We start from the raw sequence: 24988 nt of genomic DNA, 5'->3' as shown, positions 1-24988 counted from the left end.
AAATAGAAAACTGGTAAATAGAACAGTTAAATTAACTAGTAATTTCAAAAAAGTTACCCGCAATTTATTTGATTGCATATCCCTGAGCTTAACTAATTTTCTCAAGTAGATAGACAATAAACTTTAAATTATATTTGAATATTTACTACTCTATACTTATGTTTTTTTTTCATGATTTTAATGTGTGGTGTATTTTAGCGTTGATGGTTAATTTCATACGTTCCTCAATTGATTCACAAGTTGGAACGTTTGCTTTTATTCTAGACATTGATTTCTAAGTATTTAAATATAATAAAATATCACACGTCTGTATACGGCGAATAAATACAATCAAACAGCTAAAATTTCAAAATGTCATCAAATTACGTTGTTTATGTATACATGTGTAGATAAAAGCATATTTTCATTATGCAAGTACACAAATTTATGATATGTTGCATATCGTCACAGATCCTACATGTTAATAACAATATTATTTCAGTTGACTAATATTTTATGAAAGTTGTAGAAATAATGATTTAAAAATAAAATTAAACCACAATTATGAAAGATGTTTCTGGGGTAAAAACCTATTCATCTGACGTTTTTTTTTCTCAGACTGGTGAAAACTCCGATACACAGAGTGAATCAGATAGCTCAAAATCTGGAAAGATTCGACGAAAACTTCCACCTCTTCCTCGAGACCAAGAACCTTCACCTGTTTCTGCAAGGAGAAGTAAAAATCGAACTCGAAATCTTTCTATTGGCAGTATTCCAGTTCACTTAGCAGAGAAACGATGGGCTCAGCGGACATCTTCGCTGGACAGTGCTCCTCAGACCAGGTCCACTGGAGACCTGATTCGCATGAGTCGGAGTGATTACCATATTCAACAGTCGGGAAAATTAGGTAGTCAGGTTTCGGAAACAGCAACCACTTATCAAAAGTCCACTTCTTCGATCCATAAATCTCCTCTGATGGCTCCTGTGGCAGTTTCTCAACGCTTGGGGTTGGCCGAGATTAGTTTAGCAGGTTCAAAATTACCGACGTACGTGCAAAATCTGAAGCAACAGATGCGAGAGGAACTGAGAACTGTGTCGGAAGAACAACAGAGACTTCTGGATATCAGAGATAAAACCCGAAGCTTATACCGACGAAGCGAGACCGATTTAGCTTCGTTACTTCCTTCTGTGTGGTCAGATGAGCCAGCATCTGAGTTTGATACACATCCTCCCTCAACATCACCATTCATTAGACGATCCATCTCTGCTTGTACATCACCCCAGGAATCGCCGAAGAAATCTAGACATCGGAGACATGCATCTGACCCTAAACATTCTCGTTTTTTACAAATTAGGGATACTTTACCCACCGAATGCGACATGACAACGTTTAACTCAATGAAGGATCATAATACTCGTAGTGAAGCTTTCAAATATTTTGATTTTGAATCAATTGATAGGCTTCTTAGTTACGAAGGCGTGGGTCGTGTCGATTGGCACCAAGATGGTAGACAAAAAAATGACCACATGGTCTCTGAGCGTCTAAGTAACATCATGAGTGACAAAAACTTTCAGACGTTCTCTCGAGAAATGCCAAGGTACAGCGATTTTCTCTCAAATCGACCTTAGCGTTTAGTAAGCCTCACTAAGATGAATATGTATAGTTTTAGAATCCTTATCTAAGAAGGGATATTGACTTACGGAGAGGATTCAGAGGAGAGTTCCTAGGATGATTATAGGGTTGTCTTATCGGGATAGATTAAAAATCATATTTTCTCTTGAGAAAAGAAGGTAAGGAGATGATTTCACTGAAGTTTACTAGATTATCCGGGAGATAAAGGCATCAGAGTTTTTTTGTGATGAACATAATATGACGAGAGGACATACATGAGACTTGGAAAAAAGGGGGGACTAGACTCCAATTAAGCCAGTTTCATTTTTCTAGCAGGTTGATTGGCTTGTGGAACGAGATGCCCTCAGCAAGATGAGGCCAACATTTTACAGGAGGAATCGATAATTTCTTTTAAAATATAGGGAAGCCGTAATCTTAATTTTTCATGGAGGGGAGAGGTTGAAGGGACAGTCCTGAAGAACCAAATGGTCCCTTGTTGTCCGTATGTTATGTTAATGTGTTTTCTGTACCACTTTAGATTATCTTTGGATCCTTGTTCTAGCCGTTTAATCCGAGTATATCGTTCAAGTTGTAAATTCCAGTTCCATTTAGCCCGCGTTTTTAGGATCAGGTATTTTATTGATGGCTAGAGAGAGAGAGACTGGAAACGATATGGGTGGTAAAATTTTCGCTATTTCAGCCAAACAAGTTACTATAACCATAATCAACTGAATAATCAAACACTTTAAAAAAGTAAGAATTAACATTATATTAAAAAAAAATCAGCTGTATATTTTGAGTGACTTTTTTCCAATTGATTTGTTTTATTTGGAATAATTTATTCTTGTTCTATTTTAATATTAATTTAGGTTTTTCACTCACTTCTTAATCGATTTTGTAAAAGTTTTTGTCGTATTTTTATAACAGTTCAGAACAAAATACGGCCCCGGCATGGCCAGATGGTTAGGGCGCTCGACTCGCAATCTGAGGTTCGACGGGTTCGAATCCCAGTCCCACCAAACATGCTTGCCCTTTCAGCCGTGGGGGCGTTATAATGTGACGGTCAATCCCACTATTCGTTGGTAAGAGAGTAGCCCAAGAGTTGGCGGTGGGTAGTGATGACTAGCTGCATTCCCTCTAGTCTTACACTGCTAAATTATGGACGGCTAGCGCAGATAGCCCTCATGTAGCTTTGCGCGAAATTCAAAAACAAACAAACAATCAGAACAAAATATTTATGTTGAGTACAGTTATGTGGGTGAGGCAGTGGGAGTGACAAAATGTTTAGCGGGCCAAAACCGCAAATCCGAGGGTACATGTTTCGCATTCCATTGTTGCATAAACACGCTCTGCAGTTTGAGGCTGTGGGTGCTCTATAAGAGTGACAGTCAAATCCGACTGTATGATCAGACAAAGATTTGACGTTTGATGCTGTTGACTATTCTTTCATACTTATATGACTTTAAATATTTATACAACATCTATTTCAATTCTATCATCTAAACAGTTCCAGATAGCTAAGTCATGGAAAGTATAGCTGGTTGTTTGCTGGATTTAGTAAGGTGATTAAACAATGTCTACGTGAGAAAGCTTAAACGTTTTTTTATTATTATTATTATTATTTATCACCAATACACTAAAAGATTTATTTCAAAGAATGATAAACATATCATTATTAGCTGGAATTATAATTAAATATAAGTATATAAATTGAAAAAATCCACACTGTAACGTAAACAGATATGAGTCTGGTTCGTTTTTTATTTTTGTTCTGTTTTAATGAAAAGTTTTATAATGAGCTATCTGCGCTGTTTCCGTTGCAGGTATTAAACCCCGAATTGTAGCGTTATAAGGCAGCAAGCTCACCGCAGAACTACTAAGAAAAGTTACGAGACTATTTTTTTTTCGTACCGCTATCTACGCTAATGGCACTGGGAGGAACAAACCCCGAATGCTAACGTTATAAGTGACTAAGGGATTATACGAATCGGAACAATGTTAATCATTATGGTAGAAATTTTGAGAGAAGCTTGTTATTGAATGTTTTGGGCATGTGTTTTACTGTTCCATTTAAGATGAGACATTTTAAAATTTTCATTGAACAGTCGTTTTGATAAAAACAATACCAGCAAATACTTCCATTTAGGAAAGAGCAAAAAGAACACGTTTTATACTATACTAAAAGGTATTACTTAGGCTTAAGGCGAACTTTTGTGGTTGCTAATGCAGCGTAAGTTTTTGTTGTGTTTTTTATGCAGATAAGGCAGCAGCTATTCTCTTCTAGCTGATTAATTAAACGTTAATTTAGTTCATTATGAAAATGTATATTAAAAGTCGTAATTTTAATTAACAAATATTATTAAGCAGTTTGATTATCGTGGCTAATTTCTGGTAAATATCAAAACAAAATTACTTTCGCTTAAGGGATTGTTTTTAAATGTGTTCTTTCCATGAATGTATTCCAAGCAGCGACTATCTGAACAAGACATTTAACAACTTTTTTAGACAACATATAAAATCATTTTCTTTTAATGTGCAATTTTACACAAATAAATACCTATATGCCCAAGATGTGCTTACTTGAACTTTCAAGGCTAACAGTGGATGGTTCAGGAGCATTGTGATGTTCTGAAATTCGTTGGTTCAATAATACTGTTCTATTTTGAAATTCGTTGGTTCAGCAATACCGTTGTTATTCCAACAATGGTTTAATCAATAATACTGATCCAGTCTATCAATGGTTGAGTCAGTAATATTGTTGTAGTTTAACAATGGTTGACTCAATAATACTGTTGTACTCTAAAAGTTGTTTGTTAATATTACCATTTTATTCTAACCATTGTTGGGTTAATACATCTGTTGTAGTGTAACAGTGGTTGGGTTAATATTACTGTTGTATTCTAACAATGGCTGGTTCAATAATACTGTTGTAATCTAACGATGGTTAGTTCAATAACACTGTTGTAATCTAACATTGTTTAGGTCAGTAATATTGTTGTATTCTAACGATGGTTAGTTCAATAACACCGTTGTAATCTAACATTGTTTAGGTCAGTAATATTGTTGTAGTCTAATAATGTTTGGGTCAGTAAAACTGTTGTAATCTAACAATGTTTGGGTCAATAATACTGTTGTAATCTAACAATGTTTGGGTCAATAATACTGTTGTAGTCTAACAGTGGTTGGATCAGTAATACTGTTGTAGTCTAACAGTGGTTGGATCAGTAATACTGTTGTAGTCTAACAATGTTTGGGTTAGTAATACTGTTGTAGTCTAACAATGTTTTGGTCAGTAATGCTGTTGTGGTGTAACAATGTTTGAGTCGGTAATACTGTTGTAGTCTAATAATGTTTGGGTCAATAATACTGTTGTAGTCTAACAATGTTTGGGTCAATAATACTGTTGTAGTCTAATAATGTTTGGGTCAGTAATACAGTGTACTGCTGTGGTGTAACAGTGTTTGAGTTAATAATACTATTGTAGTCTGTTATACATTTTGCTTTTGCCTCGTAAATTTTGAAATACACGAGTAGTAATGAATACTTGTAGATATATTTCTGAAAATGTTTCCTTTTCTTTCTTTATTATGTTTTATTTCATGAAATAAATAATTTTGCTTTGAAAGTGTTTAAATAGATGAGCAACCAATACTTTTCTGTTTGGAATGTTATTCCTCAAAAGTTATGTACCGTAAGTAAACGAGACTTGGTTTGGTTGGCATGGTGATGTGTAGCGTGGAGACAGTCATGTTCAAGTTTACGCGTTGTCTTTAAACGAATTATTCAATTAATAGTTGCATACCTTATGTTTGTTTCCGAAGTATGGCCGATTGGGAGGTCAAAAGGACTCAATATCGCGTTGCCTAGCAAAGTAAAGCATTGGATGAGTTGACAAACAGGGATACAGACAACGTGATAAGGTTGCTTACAAGTGACATGCGGACTTACATATAGTTGTATTTCATATTTGATTTTAAGAAACGTGAATACCAGAGAATACGTTGCATACATATACGGTACATTAATGTCAAACAAGCCTCATTAATATACAAATTAAAATACAATCTCAGGTGGATGAAAAAAATACCTGTTCAAATCTCACCATACTATGCACATATAAATCCAAATCTAATGATTATTCCACAGTTTTCCAGGTGAATTAACTGAAAGTTCTCCTCATACGACCTTGAACCTTATTTCTTAATCACTCAATCATTGTGTAGATCTGGATCAAACTCAGTCACTGTGTAGATCTGGATCATCACTCAATCATTGTTTAGATCTAGATCATCACTCATTCACTGTGTAGATTTGGGTCATCGCTCAATCACTGTGTTGATCTGAATCATCACTCAATCATTGTATAAATCTGGATCATCACTCATTCACTATGTTGATCTCGATAATTACTTAATCATTGTGTAGATCTAGATCATCACTCATTCACTGTGTACATCTGGATCATCGCTCAATCACTGTGTTGATCTGGATCATCACTCAATGACTATGTAGATTTGGATCATCACTCATTCACTGTGTTAATGTGGATCAACACTCAATGACTATGTATATTTGGATCATCACTCATTCACTGTGTTAATGTGGATCAACACTCAATGACTATGTATATTTGGATCATCACTCATTTACTGTGTTGATATTGATCATCACTCAATCACTGTGTTAATGTGGATCAACACTCAATGACTATGTATATTTGGATCATCACTCATTCACTGTGTTGATGTGGATCATCACTCATTTACTGTGTAGATCTGGATCATCACTCAATCACTGTGTTGATCTAGATCATCACTCATTTACTGTGTACATCTGGATCATCTCTCAATCACTGTGTTGATCTGGATAATCACTCATTCATTATGTTGATCTGGATCATCATTCAATCACTGTGTTGATCTGGATAATCACTCATTCATTGTGTAGATCTGGATCATCACTCAGTTACTGTGTCGATCTGGACCTTCGCTCATTCACTGTGTTAATCTGGATTATCACTTAATCATTGTGCTGATCTGACACTTTCGACATTGCTACTACGTGAGAGATTTCTAGAATATCTGTTGGCCCTCTCTCCTCAACACCTACCGTGTAACTTCAGCACTTTATAACCTAAAAATATATATTCATATCTGTTGAAGTAGGCCTGTCTCATCAACACCTACCGTGTAACGTCAACACTTTATAAACTAAATATATATATATATATCCATAACTGTTGAAGTAGGCACTGTCTCCTCAACACCTACCGTGTAACGTCAGCACCTTATAAACTAAAAATACATATCCATATTTGTTGAAGTAGGCCTGTCTCCTCAACACCTACCGTGTAACGTCAGCACTTTATAAACTAAAAATATCCATTTCTGTTGAAGTAGGCATTGTCTCCTTATTTTCAATTGGCCAATAATAGCATTTTCCAAATTAAAGATGTTTGTAGCAGCTGGGCAAACCTCCTACAAACATTCTTTCAAATGAGCAGTGTTTTATTCTCGTCATCGCACAAACGTAGAGGGCGTTAGGATGAGAAAAGCAGAACCCTAAATACAAATGATCGCTTATCGTGGTGAATACTCACGTTAAAAAACTGATTTGTAATAAATAACAAAGCAACAACAAGAGCCTAACTACAAAAATTTCGGCCATCTCTAGTAAATTATGCCAGGTTTGAGGATCATTACCCTTAACCAGTAGAGGGGTAAAAGTCGTTAGTTTCAATTCACGGGGAATGCAATTTTTATGACATCTGTAGTTTCTTAATTCATGAGATATTTTATACGTTAGGTTAAATCCTTATAAACATCATTTATATTTTTTTCAGAAATTACACTGATAACCTATAAGATTAAATCCTTATGCAGGTGGCTTTGTATACAGTTGTACTGAAAACTTTTATTACAATGTGAAAATAAGATTTGATGTTTCAATGATTTTCTTTTCCCTTTATACAGAACCCGTACAGTAAGTCAAGGGTCTTCCCATACATTGCCTGCAACCTTTAATCGACCCTTTGACCAATGGCAGAGAAACTTAACTGCTCAGTTCCTCTCAAACGAGAGAGAAAAACGGGAAGAAAATAAATCTCGGAAGCCTAGATCATGGCATCCCTCGCCTTACGTATCTGAGGACGAAGATGATGAAATAACAAGAGAAGAAAAGAAAGCCAAAGTTAAAGAGGAGATCAACCGAAGAAGGAAGAAGATTGAAGAAAATTGTAGGTTATACGACGAACTGCATCAAGTAGCCAAAACACTAGAAGCAAATGAAAACAGAGGTGGGAAATGATCTCTGTTTACAGAAATTATATTACGTAAGAAATAGAATGTTTTCTCATTAAAGACATTTATTAAAACATGAAAATCGAGTGGAAAGGTAGGTGAGAAATAACGTAGTTTTAGAGTAATTAATTAATTCAATAAGAAATGAAATACTTTGTGAATAAGCACCAATTGCTACAAGATATTAAGGTGGTCCTTGCTGACTTGCTCTTTAACAATTTGTAGTACATACTAGAGAGATTTACACATTTTGATAATAAAGTTAGAAAAAAACGACCTTTACACTCCAGATTCTTATAAGAGAGCTTTTATTTTAACCGACGTTTCGCCTTTGCGGCTTCTTCAGAGCTAGTAAAACTTTTGTGTACTAGTCTTATGTACTAGCCTTGAAGAAGCCGCAAAGACGAAACGTCGATTAAAATAACATTTTTCATATAATTATCTGAAATGTAAAGGTCGATTTTTTCTAACTTTATTATCAAAATGTTGACGTTCTCGTCAGTTGTAATATCTCCTTAACACTTCAAACTAATTATAATATCTCCTTAACACTTCAAACTAATTGTTTTAAATCTAATACTTTATGAATGTAGAGAACTACTGTAGATTTAAACACAGTCCCTTAAAACACTTTCGTTTCCAAGTTATCCAAATGTTTCTGATAGGATTCTTAGTGTTTTTGGAACTACACTAAGCTGAGATACTAAACAAGAGGTAAGTTAAAAACCAACCAATCCGTTCGTAGTTTTAAACAATGTCAACCAGAGCAGAACGAAGACCATGTACAGTGTGCAGCACATTCGTCATGGGGGGGGGGGGACTTAAACAATGCATTCGTCAGGGTAGTTGAAAACAGGTCCGTCATTATTTAAACTTCCTGACAGATATATTATTTAAGCTCCTTTGACAGATGTATTATTTAATTCCCTAACAGTTGTATTGTATAAGCACCCATGATGGATGAATAGTACAATGTGTATCTAAGCACATTTCGCTAAAAATAAAGCTGGAAAACAATATGTTTACGTAGAATAATTTCACATAGACTGCTCCTACCTTCTATCTAGTTTTAAAGACAACGTTTCGGACTTTGTGCTGAGTTCTTCATCAGACCATTACGAGTCATGAGTTAGAACATTCATAGCTAACCATTCCACCAATGTTAGTTTTGTACGTTTTTGTTAACTTCAATTGATATAACGTTCTGATACTGATAAGCACTCCATGTTTTGTATACTTGTTAACATTTTGATAACATAAAGTGTATTGAAACTATTTTGTAAAGTTCACAGATGGATCTCTACATGTGGTGATATTTCTCCCTGAGGTATCACCATGGAAGACTATTACCACATGTGAAGGGACCACCAGAGAGGAATATCACCACATGTACAGGAACCACCAGAGAAAAATATCACCACACAGAGAGGGACCACCATTTGATATTTTTCGTCCAGACAAAACAAAAACCATAACATATCATTAACTTTTCCACCATAACAAGACGTAGGAAAAAGACGTATAGATGAAAGAGCCAGGAACATAAATCAGGATAATCTTTTATATCCTTACAAGTTTCTAAAATCGATCCAAAACTGTAGCATGGTTGTTGCTCATTAAAGTAAAATACTGAATACCACTGATAATCTTTGAATTTCAAGAACACAAATTTTAGTCCACAACTTTCGCTAGTCATTGATTCACCGAAATTTCGTCAAAAGTAAGTAGCGCCAGAAAAAAAACGATATTTGGATACTTTCTCAGAAATTATCAATTACCGACAAAAACAGCAGTTACTTTAAGTACCGGTAAAATGTACGTTTTCATAAGTCGACTAAGGTCATACCACAATTCAGTTCACGTAACGAATTTCATTACCAGATGATTCGACGATAATTAATAATAACTTCCGACTTGTGCAGTTTACCTACTTACGGGTAAAATATAGCTAATTAAAGATACATTTATTACGTTCTTACTTACAATGATTACAATTTTATTGCTTCGTCAGCTGTGTACTCTCGATGCTAACGATATTTTCGGCCATAATCCCAATAATATCTCACGAGGTTTTGCCAACTTAGGAGATTTACTTCAAGGTCGAAATGACACACAGTATTCAATGTTTAATTGGCAAAAGCGGATGAGAATGATACACATTCCCTCTGTGCAGGATGCCAGTCCATCGCAAATTAACTCCCATCATACAGCTGGGTAGACTGAAACAATTGGAGATAAGTGCCTTGATCAAGGAAACAACAGCATCCGACTACGAATCCACAGCGTGGAGCCATTGTACCATGCTGTAACCCTTAGGAGATTTAGATTCAGTCTAAATACATATGTTAAGCTAACAATGCAAAACAATCTCTATAATAAAAGAACAATAATAAAATATTAAAGAGTAATAGAATAAGGCATGATAATTATTTCAACCAATAAGACGTTATCAAGTGACGGTCAATCCTACTTTTTGTTGGTAAAAGAGTAGTCCAAGAGTTGGCGGTGGGTGGTGTTGACTAACTGCCTTCCCTCTAGTCAATCACTTCTAAATTACGGACAGCTAGCATAGATAACCATTGAGTAGCTTTGCGCGAAATTTAACAAACAAACAAACCGACTTAGAAATCCCTCGTGCAACCTGATGCTTCAGTCAGTCTTGATTGAATGATGCTTGCTTCAGTCAGTCTTGACTGAATGATGCTCTTCAAACATATTTTTACTTCCGTCTTTACTAAAACTACCCGTAAATAGGGGTTTCAGTTGACTTCCCTCTAGTAGGTTTCCACGTACTTGGGATGTGACTATTTAGTTGCAAGCTATTTCAAGGTTACATTACAATTCTACAAGTTTATTTATTTGTCTTAGTTTCATGAGACATTTGCTACAAATCAACTTAAGATTAATGCTACTATTATTTATTATCTGTTGAGTACTTGTTTGTTTGTTTCAGAATTATCACGCAAAGATATCAAATGGGTATGTATATAGCGATCGCTACTTTTAAACTAATCTATTAACCACTGCCAATTCTTAGACTACTCTTAGAGGGACTACTCTTAGCATTACTCTTTTAGTGCACCTACAGCCTCAAAGTGCGGAAAGTGTTTGTTTTGCGACAAGGAGACGCGAACCATGAATTCTCTGATTCACAGTTTGTTTGTTTGTAATTAAGCACAAAGCGACACAATGGACTATCTGTGCTTTACCCACCACGGGTATCGAAACCCGGATTATAGCGTTGTAAGTCCGCAGACATACCGCTATGCCACTGGGGGGCTGATTCACAGTACGCCATGATTTAACCACTAGGTCATAGGTCATTCTCAGCCCGTAAGTTGATTAACAATGAACATCTTTGTAAACACAATAAAAAGAAGAATACAGAGCTACTGAGGGTTTTCAACTGTACTGACTACTAATTTAAGACTAACGTTTCTAGAATTAACTTCATTCTGTACTTTCATTCTCATAGATTCCGGTTACCTTCTGGATCAGTCTATTGTATATAACCAGAGAACTTCTGACACTACAACTTGTACAACTAGTGACACATTTAGGCTTAGACAAGTTGATACTGCAAGACCTACGATTACTGGCAACGTATTTCAAGCTATAGACGAGTTACTGAAGAAGGAGGACTACAGTACTTGGTCAACCGAAAGCAATGCACAATCTGGGTCGCATTATACGACAGCGCCCTCTATCTATTCAACAGCTTCTGTTTCTGGGTGTGTTAATTTTTTATTTTTTTTACAGACAGCTAATACGTTTGATCAAAAAAAATGTAATTCGTTATTTTTTAAAACCTTATGTAAATATTTATTTAAATATTCTTAAATTTCATTATCTATAGAAATGACCTGTAGGTAAGTTAAATATTAGAATCAAGATTTATATATTTTTTTTAAAACTGCATATTTAAAGCTTTTTACTAAGATTTTTTGTTTATCGTTCGAAATAATGAGTAAACATTCTTAAAGTTTTTTGTTTTGTTTTTTACCTTTCACAAATTTTGGTTTAATTCTTTCAAAAGTACTAATTAAAATAGTACGTTTTGTTTAAGAAATTTTGTGACCTTTGGTAAAATAATGTAGACTTTAACAATTTTTACAGCTATGACTATCTAGCAAATACTGGTGGCGACCCCAAACGACATGGCAACAAATCACATAGTTCAGCTGCAAGATTTCCAGAAAACACCGTTGAAGACGAAAGTATTGCTAAAATTGCTGCAACATTTCCCACTGAAAAAACACCAAACATTAACTTTAGAATTCGTTCACAGCCTCTTCCTCACTTCGACTCGATAATGAGCTTGTCTCCTATGGCTGAAGTCTCCACTCCCACCCCCGCCATGCCTCTTCTGCCAGACATGCCTACACGTTCAAGAAAACGTCTAGAAGACTTGGGAAGTTCACCGATTGTTAGCCAGCTTGGTAAGTTGGTCTTGAATGGATTTCCATGACTTAGTGTTAATGTACCTGCTTATTATGCTGAAGAAAAATATTTTATTTTCTCCAAGTAGAAACATCACTCATTTGCTACCGTACAATTAAAACCAAGAAAATGTTTAAATCAGAACAAAATACGCTTTATAGTACCTTAACTTATCTGATTCTTGTCCAGACTCAGATTTGTAAGTTTAACCCATAAAATACAAAACCAAAATATAAAAACAAATGTGTTTTCAACCTCCAAGCACGTCATTGGTAACGTTAGGTAGATTTAGGATTTTTTATATACTTCCGACCTGAACTTTCTCTATAGTAATACAACTATGACGTAGCACAGAATCGTATTTAATAGGATAATTGTTGCTAAGCTTAGAAGCTGAATAATTTAAAAGCAAATGAGAATTGGTTAGAAATTTCCGGCTTGAGTCCTTCCATTCGTCCATCTGTTGGACTTGTCCACATTTTCTTAGTATTAGGTTGATAAAGTCCAAAGCGTTGTTTTTATTATTATCATTTTACTAGTTTAATGAACCCAAGTGGGACAGCGGTAAGTTTAGGATTTACAATATTAAAATCAGGCGTTCGTTTCCCCTCGGTGGACACAGCAGATAACTCGATGTAGCTTTACTATAAAAAAAAACAACATATACTAGTTTAATGGAAACTGAAAGCAGCAATATCTGAATAGGTGTGACTATCGATGTTCGTGAGATTTCCTTTACGTTTAACCTTTATGTAAAACTACTATCTATAACTAATGCTAAAATTCTTTCTTGTTCATTTAGTTACTAATAAATGGTATATTTCACAGGAAAATAGCTTTATATAACTCATGTTTCATTAGTATTATAAACATGTTTGTGGTACCACAAATGTTACTCTAACACGTGATATTTTTGCTATCAAATATAACAATTTACGTCATAGTGACGTCAAACAATACTACATGTGATATAAGTTCTCAGATATTGTTCGAGCTTTGATGTCAGATGTTTTGGAGACTAATAAATCCAGCTTTATTTTATCTCTCCCAACTCTTATTAATTCGAGCTTTGATGTCAGGAGATGTTTTGGAGACTAATAAATCCAGTTTTATTTTATCTCTCCCAACTCTCTTATTAGTTCGAGCTTTGATGTCAGGAGATGTTTTGGAGACTAATAAATCCAGTTTTATTTTATCTCTCCCAACTCTCTTCTGGAAAATTGTTGCTAAACGATGATGACTTGAATAACACAGATGTTAGAATAAAACCAACGTTTGATGATAAGTCTTAACTTTTGTAAAACATTACACTCCTGATGATGACGCAGTAAAACGTCGAAACTTTTAGAGTGTATCAGACTCTGCCCTGTTTTATCTTTATACAGAAAATTGTTGAAGACATGTTTTAGCATATATTTGAGACTGGTAATAGTTTCGTTTTCAGATATTTATTATGTCCCGTTAAACGTTGGTTTTCTTGATGTTATTTAAAATGTATACAAGTGTCGTTTTAATCTTAATATAATGTGTTTGTTATTTTGGATATTTTTCAGTCATTCTGGTATTTTCGAAATCTATTACAACACATTAGGGTGTCAAATTTTTAAAATATATAAGACTGTAAGCTATTATGAAATTGCTGAATTAAAAATCTTTACATTAGAGAAAATTTGTGTATCTGGCTAATCCCATGCGACTTAAGAATCAAAACTAATACTTAATTTTGTTTCTTAATTAATTACTTTTATACGCCGTAATGGATAAACAGATATTGAGGGTTTGGTAGTTGTTAGTAGTGCTGGTAAAATATTCATATTTTTCGTAGCTCGAGACGCTTATTCTGACGAAGTGGACGCCGATCACTCAAGCGAACCAAACGCTGATTGTCTCGAGACGAGCGGCAACGCTACCGTCCGCCAAGCGAGGAAAGCACAAGTAAGAATATATGCATGCACTCAAGCAGTGTATTAATTTTATCACCAGTGGGCAAATTTAGAAATATATAACAGGTCTTTGGGGTCGCGCCTTTCAATTTCACGTGTAAGAAAGACAACATTAAGACTTAACTGTACCTTAAAATGTCATCATTTCATAGATCGCGATTCAACTATTTAAATATTTTTTACTTTATCAGTTGATAGAATAAGACTATCAGATCTTAAATGATAAAGACTGTACCTTAAATGTTGCCTAATTAATTGATATAGTAAGACTGTACCTTAAATGTTGCCTTACTCGTTGGTATAGTAAGACTGTACTTTAAATGTTGCCTAATTAGTTGCTATAGTAAGACTGTACCTTAAATGTTGCCTAATTAATTGATATAGTAAGACTGTACCTTAAATGTTGCCTTACTCGTTGGTATACTAAGACTTACATTAAATGTTGCCTTATTAGTTGCTATAGTAAGACTGTATCTTAACTGTTGCCTAATTAGTTGATATAGTAAGACTGTACCTTAAATGTTGCCTTACTCGTTGGTATACTAAGACTTACATTAAATGTTGCCTTATTAGTTGCTATAGTAAGACTGTACCTTAAATGGTACCTAATTAGTTGATCTAGTAAGACTGTACCTTAAATGTTGCCTTATTAGTTGGTATACTAATACTTACATTAAATGTTGCCTAATTAGTTGATATAGTACGACTGTACCTTAAACGTTGCCTTATTAGTTTATATAGTAAGACTGTACCTTAAATGTTGCCTTATTAGTTGATATAGTAAGACTGTACTATAGTAAGACAGTAAGATTTGCATTAATTTTGACATTTTTGTTTAAGATTATCATCTTAAACATTAATTTTTCATTTTTTTTAACCATATATTGTCAATCCATAACGTATAACAGATACATCAATTATTTTTTTATATTAATTGGTAAAATATTCTGTATCCTCGATAATTTTGCTGTAATAGGTCTTAATTTATTGCACATCATATTTATATGTTTAGACCAAATGAAAACATCATCTATAATTAGCCGTAATTGTGTTTTAGTATTAACATTTTATATATACGTACATTTTCAATCAGAATATTGCTTATTATCTACAAATAAATATTTATATTTATTACTACATCTTTGATCATGAATCCGTAAAATATATTTTAATAACATTTGTATATATTGTGAGAGAATTGTCATAGTTTTTGTTTTATCAGTATTCATATTTATTTCATTTATATTAAGCCAATACAATAATTTATTAAAATCAACTTGTAAAATTTCTTTGCCAACTTCCACATGAGTTACAGTTAAAGCTGTATCATCTGCATATTGGTATATTTTACTCTTTAAACCTATATTTACAATATCATTAACATACAAATTAAACAGTAGTGGACCTAAAATAGAACCTTGTGGAACACCATATTTTATAGTCATTGGATCACTCATTATTTCTCCAATTCTTGTTATTGCAACCCTATTACTCAAATAATTCATGAACCAGTTATGTAACTTTCCCCTTATACCCATCATGTATAGTTTATCCAGTAGTATTTTATGTGGGGTTGTCCATGTGCTGAAGAAGTGGGAGACTGTTTAATTCAATGGTGTTAGAAAGATGAAACAGCATTACAAAATCTTGGTTCATCACGTAAGTCCTGATGAACTAAATTTATTTGGCTTTGGATTTAAGCAAAACGTCAATAAATTTAGTTGATCATATAAACGCTATTACTTGATCAACCAACGTTCTGATACTAATCAAATTGAAAATTTCTGCCAACACTTCAAATGTAATGTTTGAAAACAGGAGCCAATTGTTGTATGATAAACTTTGGAAGATTTCATGACAAAAATGGAAGAAAATACAGGTTGATGGTCTCAAGAAAATAGCACTACCATGCCCGATGATGGATGTTATATGGTTAAAACAATAAGAGAAGTCACTAAGTTATACTTCATATTATAATAATAAATATAAACTATAAACCAAAAAACGGCACTTTTCTTTCACGTCCTTTTATGAAAACTTGAATGATTAAACTTTGGACTCGTAATTTTCGCTGATAGTGTATGTTATAGTAAATATACTCGAATAATTTTATCTTTATATAATTGTTGGTCTATTTATCTACGATATTGAGTTATTGGAAAGGGTTCACAAGATTATTTGTTCACTCGTTTGTAGTTAAGAAAAAACTACACAATGGGCTCTTTGTGCTGAACCCATCACGAGTATTGAAACTTGGTAATAAGCTCTTCGACTTACTGCTGAGCCACTTGGAGGAGGAGTTCGTCGGAAGGCTATTAGGATGGTTTGGGGGGATGAAAGGGTTATATTTTTAGGGATGGGTTAAAATCTCATAACTTATTTGTTATTGAAGGAAAAGGGGTAAGTAGTGATCTCTTCGTGTGAAGTTCAGAAGATTATCTAAAGAAAGTAGATAATAAAAAACTCTGTTTTTGTGTTGTATTCTGAATGTAAAAAGATGAGAGGATGCTAATTCAAGATTTAGAAAACAAGGCCTCTAGTTAGGTTTGTTTGTTCGAAGTTAAGCATAAAGCTACATAATGGGCTGTATGTGCTCTGCCCACCACAAGATTTTAGAAAATAAGGCCTCTAGTTAGGCTTGTTTGTTTGAAGTTAAGCATAAAGCTACATAATGGGCTGTATGTGCTCTGCCCATCACAAGATTTAGAAAACAAGGCCTCTAGTTAGGTTTGTTTGTTTGATGTTAAGCGTAAAGCTACATAATGGGCTGTATGTGCTCTGTCTATTACGGGTATTGAAACCCGGTTTCTAGCGTTTTAAGTCCGCTGTGCCACTGGGGGGTCTCTAGTTAAGACAGTCTTATTTTTCTAACAGAGTGATTAGCTTATGAAATGAGTGGACGGCAGCACTATAATGCTGAATAAATAGTGATTCTTTTATTTAAATCCAATTCTTTATTAAGAACAATTACACCTTTACTGGAGAAGCCATGCAAATTTTACTAGTGTGTTAACAGGGAGTCAGATATAGATAAAAGAATCAACAATTATTCAGAATTATAAATCCAGGTAAGATACATTATCCAGAAACTCCTTTATATTTATTTATAATAGTTCTGTAGGTGTAATTGTATAAAGTAACTTTCTTGTACTTAGTATCTGTGTTAATATAGGTGTACTAGATGATGCAAAGTGAACACTGGCGAAACGTCGTTTTGATAATTATTTAGGTTTTAGCCAAATACTGTTTCGAAATTGAAACCCTGGAATGCTCTTATTTGTATATTTATAGTGTGAATTATTAAACAAGATGGACGGAAAACTAAACTAGAAAGAAAATTGAAACGATATTGGTCATTATTTTCTAAACTAGAAAGAAAACTGAAACTGCATTGGGTATTATTTGAAAAACTTCTTGTTTGACATGCTCTACAAATTTTTGTAAATTCTTATACTACTTCACGTGTGCATGTAGGATTCCATCGTTCAAACGTCACAGAAGTATGACTTTCCAGTAAAGCGAATTCTTCTAACAAGAGATTCAAAGGATCGTTCAGTAAGCGGTGAGATACCGTCTTATTATTTATAGTATTCAGTACGTGTTTTTAACTCATAACCCGAAACTCTGATTAGAAATTTTTATATTAGAATTTGCTATAGGCATAGGTGAAAGTTTAAGGTCAGTTGAGGAGATTTTGTGTCCAGACTGTGTGTGTGTGAGGAAATAATAAAAGGTGACCAGTTTTGTAGGAAATATCCGCGTGTTGATTGACAGACACAGTTATATGACGTTTGTTTTTGCCAGTGTAAATAGCTTTACAACTACCACACGCAGTAAACGATCCATGAAAAACTGCTTTATCTGTTTCCTTTTAAGTATTAAGCTCTGTTTATCTCAATAAGGAAGACATGAATATATGTGCTATTTAGGTGCAGTCATCAGTTAGAAGGGTTTAGTTGTCAGAAAGTCACAAGCGATGGCTTAAAGAAAAGGTTTTGGGTGCCATTTTTCTAATGGTTAGAAAGACAGTAATTATTTACGTAAAATTTTCTCATACGATCCCTAGCGAAGAAACTAAGCAATTTGTTTAGCTTTATTAATAAATATTCTTATAGGCTATTTTTTATAACGTGGTAAATCATTTGTTAGCTACAGGGAGCTGCGGGGTCATAATGATGAAGTTAATATATAAAAATATAATAAGATAGTCCGTGGCATGGTGAGTGGGTGTCTGGCGTCCGGGGCAAAAAATAATTTGGTGTCCACCTCCCGCGAAATAAAAAAATCCAAACTCCAACTGCCCTTCACACTCTTATTTTCTAACTACTAACATTACATGGCAACCATACCTATCATGGTACTGTATCTGACCATATGTTTTATGATTATCTGGTCTTTGAAAGACAATTGTTGGTGAAATAAGTAATAACAGCACAGAGTACAGAAAAGTATTTAATCCCATGAAAAGGAATTTTGTGTTGAATGGGGTATTTTTCATGTGACTTTAATTAGTTTATTTCCTGTCAACTATGAGATGTCAGTGTATTTTTATCAATCTAACGCTGAAAACAGAGATATTTCCCAAGGCATGATATTTCTGATGATATACTAATATTTGATGTCAAGCATAACAAAAAACATTTTAGTGAGACTTAGTCATATGCAAACAGCTAAATTCTAGTTAAACTGGTTGTTAGTTCGGCGCCCCCCGAACCCGGCGTCCAGGGGCAAATGCCCTCCCTGCACTCCCCCCTCACTACACCACTGATTTAGATAGGCCTAGAACACCAGAAAATTTCTAAACATTTGACGTCAAGTTTTCTAGTAAATTCGAGAATAGATCATAAATACTTATTTTCATTTCAGTCAGAGTTTGTTTTATGTGAAGTATTTGAATCTGTGTTAGCTATCGCTCATCTTGAGTTGCTTGATCGATAAGTTTTGAAATATAGAAGTAAGTTTATTCCTTATGTTAGTGTAGTGCAGTTAGTATCATTTGTAAACTTACAAGTTACCACAGTGTTTAAGTTTGTAGGAAAGAACCCACCAACCTTAAAACAATATATAAAATAAAATACAAGATAAAAGCACAGTGATTGCTATTTATGCTTCCACTGTTATTTTTTATATTTACAATAAATCAATAATTTTATATTATAAAAAAATGTGTTATAGGATTATACATCTTACCGTTACCGCTATGAGGGGTAACCATTCCCAATTCTTGATATGCAGGTAATGGTCTAGGAATGAAAGTAGTCGGGGGAAAAGAGATCCCGGGAAATGCTGGCGTGATCGGAGCCTACATAGCGAAAATTTACCCGGGAGGTGTCGTAGAAACGTTAGGAGAAGTAAGAGAAGGTAAAACAATTATGCACTTCAACAACACTACGAAAATTAAAGGTTTGATTCGTTTCGGATATTATACAAGGACTATCTGCGCTAGCCGTCAATAATTTTAAAGTGATAGACTAGAGGGAAGGCAATTAGTCAACAGCACTCACCGCCAATTTTTGGACTATTTTAATAATAGTGTCGTAGATGATCCAATTTCATTAATCTGGGGTTTAAATCCTTTAATTAATAGTTTCTTTAATACGAAGACAGGTTTCGTTGTTGCTTTTATCCGTAATCTGCGTTCTTTACTTCTATGCTACAACTGTGCGTGTCACAGAGCAAATTTAAATGTTCACGTACTCTAGTTTATAGCCACCTGGTGGTAGGTCCTCTGTAACTAACATTACAGTTAGGACAAGTAAATTCATTAGAAAAAAAAAGTTAAATGGTTTTTGTGAAGAAATCTTGTATTTAAATCTTTCCGGTTTCACAGTAATTCTCAGGTCTATTCGAGAGTAGATCGACAAAAAATATTATGTAGTTGTTTTCTCCCCAAAAAAAACATATTTCTCGGAGAATGTTAGTGCTGTTGAAATCGACAATTTGGATCATTTATGATCTGTTGTTCGATACCTTAACTTCCTCTAAATATAACCTTATGGTCTTGTCAAAAAACATTTTGTTTTCATGAAAATATTCATAAGTACTTGTGATTTTATGAGCTAATATTCTCAGAAGATCGTTTGGTATAAAACTAATAAAGTTAAAATAAAGTTCTATGAAAGTTGTTTTTTTAAGAAAAATTCACAGTCCAATACTTGCTTGTTGTTAACACACAAGAAAGCCAGTTGTTGATTTTTCTTGATAATTACCATGAACCTTATATTATGTCTACTGTTCCACCTCGTTACATATGACAGAGAAATCATCTTAGTACAGTTAATGTTCGCATATAAGGATTCAATGGCCAAACTAGTACAGTTAATGTTCGTATATAAGTGTAAACAGTAGAGTTACTTATTAGGATATTTATAACTACCGAAATGATGAACTTCCTCTAGTGTTAACAGTGGAGTTACTTATTAGGATATTCATAACTACCAAAATGATGAACTCTCTCTAGTGTAAACAGTGGAGTTACTTATTAGGATATTTATAACTACCGAAATGATGAACTCCCTCTAGTGTAAACCGTAGAGTTACTTATTAGGATATTCATAACTACCAAAATGATGAACTCTCTCTAGTGTAAACAGTGGAGTTACTTATTAGGATATTTATAACTACCGAAATGATGAACTCCCTCTAGTGTAAACAGTAGAGTTACTTATTAGGATATTTATAACTACCGAAATGATGAACTTCCTCTAGTGTTAACAGTGGAGTTATTTATTAGGATATTTATAACTACCGAAATGATGAACTCCCTCTAGTGTAAACAGTGGAGTTACTTATTAGGATATTTATAACTACCGAAATGATGAACTCCCTCTAGGGTTAACAGTGGAGTTACTTATTAGGATATTTATAACTACCGAAATGATGAACTCCCTCTAGTGTAAACAGTGGAGTTACTTATTAGGATATTTATAACTACCAAAATGATGAACTCCCTCTAGTGTAAACAGTGGAGTTACTTATTAGGATATTGAGGCCGCAGAATTGTGATCATATTCTGGAACCGTAGACGGTAAGTGCTCTTGACTACCTCCCTTCGTTCTAATATATCAGTTCAAAATTAGGGACTGCTAGCGCAGATAGCCATTCTGTAACTATGCACGAATATCCGAAACAAACGTATAAAAATGCTTCAATGAAACTTAACTGCAAATAATAACACTTTATTTTAGGCATAATAACACTTTATTATAGAATTAATATCAGTTTACTTATAGGAATAATAACACTTTACTATAGAAATAATATCAGTTTACTATATGAATAATAACACTACTATAGCGATAATAACACTTTATTATAGAAATAATGCTTTATTATAGGAATAATAACATTTTACTATAGCAATAATAACCCTTTAGTACAGAAACGATAACACTTTAGTATATAAATAATGCTTTACTATAGCTATAATAACACTATATTATAGAAATAATAACACTTTACTATAGCAATAATAACACTATATTATAGAAATAATAACACTATATTATAGAAATAATAACACTTTATTATAGATATAATAATACTTTATTATAGAAATAATAACACTTTATTATAGATATAATAACGCTTTATTATAGATATAATAACACTTTAGTATAGAAATAATAACACTTTATTATAGAACCGGAAGATACTGCCCACCGTGTTTCAGACGTAACACCTAAGTTATAGATTATAAGAAAATGTATTGAAATTTATACAGAGTTAACCAGGTTTTACAGCATTGATAAGAGTGTAGAGGATCATTGGATTGTTCTCAGACTTTAATAAATAATACTGTAACAGTATATACTTGTCAAATCTAATAAGGAAAGAATTGAAATGCTAGGTTTTTAGTAGATTTTCATGATTGGTTGGAATAACGAGGGTCAGTGATATTTCAGCTCGATGTTTATATTGCAGACGAGTTTTTAGTACCAGTTATGATAATAAGCAGAGCCATCTATAGGAGGTTTAATATACCTCAGTATTTGTGTGTCATTTCGAACACTGCTCTTGCAGGTGACCGGGTTCTGGAATGGAACGGGATTCCCCTTACGGGCAAGACCTACGAAGATGTTCAACGTCTTGTAGCTGCTTCAAGAGACGAAGTGGAAATTGTAATCCGAGAGTAAGAATGAAATTATATTCGTCTGAAAGACAAAAAAAAAAATTAATGTAAACTGTTTGTATGGAAATTTGAGATCTATCTTCTTCAACCAGTGAAAATTTAACCGTTAAACGTACATGAACATTTACAAAACAACTATTGTTTCTGTACAGTATTACGTATACGGAGACTTGATATAACTAAATAGACACCTAAGTTTGTTTTGATTTTTTTTCTGGAACTGCTGGGAAAGTATGAGTGTGTTAATACTTTGAAGCCTTTTGTCTTATGCAAGTCAGCAACACGTTCACGCATTCTGAGGACAAGAGTAGCAGTTCTAATGTGTGGGGCTGCAGTCTTCTGAGATTAGTCCTAGTCTGTGTGATTGCAGCCTATTCATGGAAAACAATCAGTATTAGTGAACCCCGGGAAGTGGGTTTAATGGGACGCTTTGGCACGGGACGGTCGACGATAGCCAAAACGTGCTCAGTGAGATCCTTAGTTGGTGGCTTGTCAGACCACTGGAGAGTTATGATGTCCTGATTCGATCTTTCCATCTCAGCCTATTTATGTGTCAATAATAACTAATATGGAGAGTTAAAACTAACACTTCAGATCTGAATGTAAGATAAATATAGTCCTAATAATTAGACTTTAGTTCTCAAAAATGATTTTGATAACTCCGTAGATAATAACATTTACAAAGCGGTTTATTGTTAACAGTTTGTCACATGTGTCTTTACCGTCCTAAATTATCATATCCTGTCACATGTGTCTTTACCGTCCTAAATTATCATATCCTGTCACATGTGTTTTTACCGTCCTAAATTATCATATCCTGTCACATGTGTCTTGACCGTCCTAAATTATCATATCCTGTCACATGTGTCTTTACCGTCCTAAATTATCATATCCTGTCACATGTGTTTACCGTCCTAAATTATCATATCCTGTCACATGTGTCTTTACCGTCCTAAATTATCATATCCTGTCACATGTGTCTTTACCGTCCTAAATTATCATATCCTGTCGCATGTGCCTTTACCGTCCTGGATTATCATATCTTGTCACACGCGTCTTTACCGTCCTAAATTATCATATCTTGTCACACGCGTCTTTACCGTCCTAAATTATCATATCATGTCACATGTGTCTTTACCGTCCTGAATTATTATATTATGTCACACGTGTCTTTACCGTCCTGAAGTATCATGTTACATGTGTCTTTACCGTCCTGAATTATCATATCCTGTCACATGTGTTTTTGCCGTCCTAAATTATCATATTATGTCACACGTGTCTTTACCGTCCTGAAGTATCATGTTACATGTGTATTTACCGTCCTGAACTATCATATCCTGTCACATGTGTATTTACCGTCCTGAATTATCATATCCTGCCACATGTGTTTTTACCGTCCTGAATTATCATATCCTGTCACATGTGTATTTACCGTCCTGGATTATCATATCTTGTCACATGTGTATTTACCGTCCTGAATTATCATATCCTGTCACATGTGTTTTTACCGTCCTGAATTATCACATCCTGTCACATGTGTCTTTACCGTCCTGAATTATCATATCCTGTCACATGTGTATTTACCGTCCTGAATTATCATATCCTGTCACATGTGTATTTACCGTCCTGAATTATCATATCCTGTCACATGTGTTTTTACCGTCCTGAATTATCACATCCTGTCACATGTGTCTTTACCGGTTCTGAATTATCATATCCTGTCACATGTGTTTTTACCGTCCTGAATTATCATGTTCCGTCACTTGTACAGTTACTGTTCTATGCACAGATAAAGAAAAACTCGTATTTTTTTATTGTCTTTTTCCACTCTAAAATGTATTTCAACATTTTCAAGAACCTTACAATACGAAAAAAGAGTATGTAAAGAGCCATTTAGGATGTACTAATCTTTTTTAGAAAACATATACGTTATACGAAACTTAACAAACTGTCTAATAAATACGTTACCCACTTACAGATGTATAAAAATGGGTTATATAACTTTGTCAGGAAGAGTCGAAACTTTCAGATAAAGATTCATTGAGCATGCGCTTTTGGGAGATAAGAATTTCTGGTATTCAGGCGCATTTGAGGGGCCTACAGATTAGTTATAATGGGGGGATCTGAGAGGTGGCGTTTTGCTGAAAATACATCCAACTCAGGCCACTTAAACAAAAGAAACATAATCTTTATTACCCACACACTTAGACTAACTACATTCTGTACTCCAATGTCGGAAGTGACTGGCTTCTCAGTAGCACTAACCTTGGCTGCTGAAGCTAAGATTTTGTTTTAACGCTTTCAATCAGGATAAACTTCACCTTGCGTGATCTCATATAAGTGTCAGAGGTTACACTCGTATTGTAACCAAGGAAATATCACTTATTAGGATGTGTTTTTAAAGTACGCAGCGCGTTACTGCCGCAACGAGATATGAACCGGAAAGATTTGGATTCATAGCCCAAGCATGCTAACTGCTTAACCTCGTCCAAACCTAGTAAGATAATGTCCACCACAGATTAATGTAACATCCTTACGTCTGTTTGTTTGTTTGTTTTTGGAATTTCGCGCAAAGCTACACGAG

At 34.2% G+C, this 24988-nt stretch overlaps 1 protein-coding gene across 1 annotated transcript in view; it reads left to right on the top strand.

Annotated features, from left to right (window-relative positions):
* Positions 1-24988, top strand: part of LOC106467297 — a 54132-nt gene that overhangs the window by 7877 nt on the left and 21267 nt on the right. Inside the window, exons 5-12 of the mRNA XM_022395442.1 lie at positions 598-1577; positions 7564-7886; positions 11366-11621; positions 12007-12329; positions 14156-14265; positions 17748-17835; positions 19509-19634; positions 22296-22404. Coding sequence (XP_022251150.1) covers positions 598-1577; positions 7564-7886; positions 11366-11621; positions 12007-12329; positions 14156-14265; positions 17748-17835; positions 19509-19634; positions 22296-22404 — 2315 coding nt within the window. The remainder of the gene's footprint in view (positions 1-597; positions 1578-7563; positions 7887-11365; positions 11622-12006; positions 12330-14155; positions 14266-17747; positions 17836-19508; positions 19635-22295; positions 22405-24988) is intronic.

This window comes from Limulus polyphemus, unplaced genomic scaffold, assembly GCF_000517525.1.
Source record: "Limulus polyphemus unplaced genomic scaffold, Limulus_polyphemus-2.1.2 Scaffold2559, whole genome shotgun sequence".
NCBI classification, from domain to species: Eukaryota; Metazoa; Arthropoda; class Merostomata; order Xiphosura; family Limulidae; genus Limulus; species Limulus polyphemus.
The sequence above is the reverse complement of the archived record's forward strand: the minus strand, read 5'-3'. Positions and strand labels throughout refer to the sequence as shown.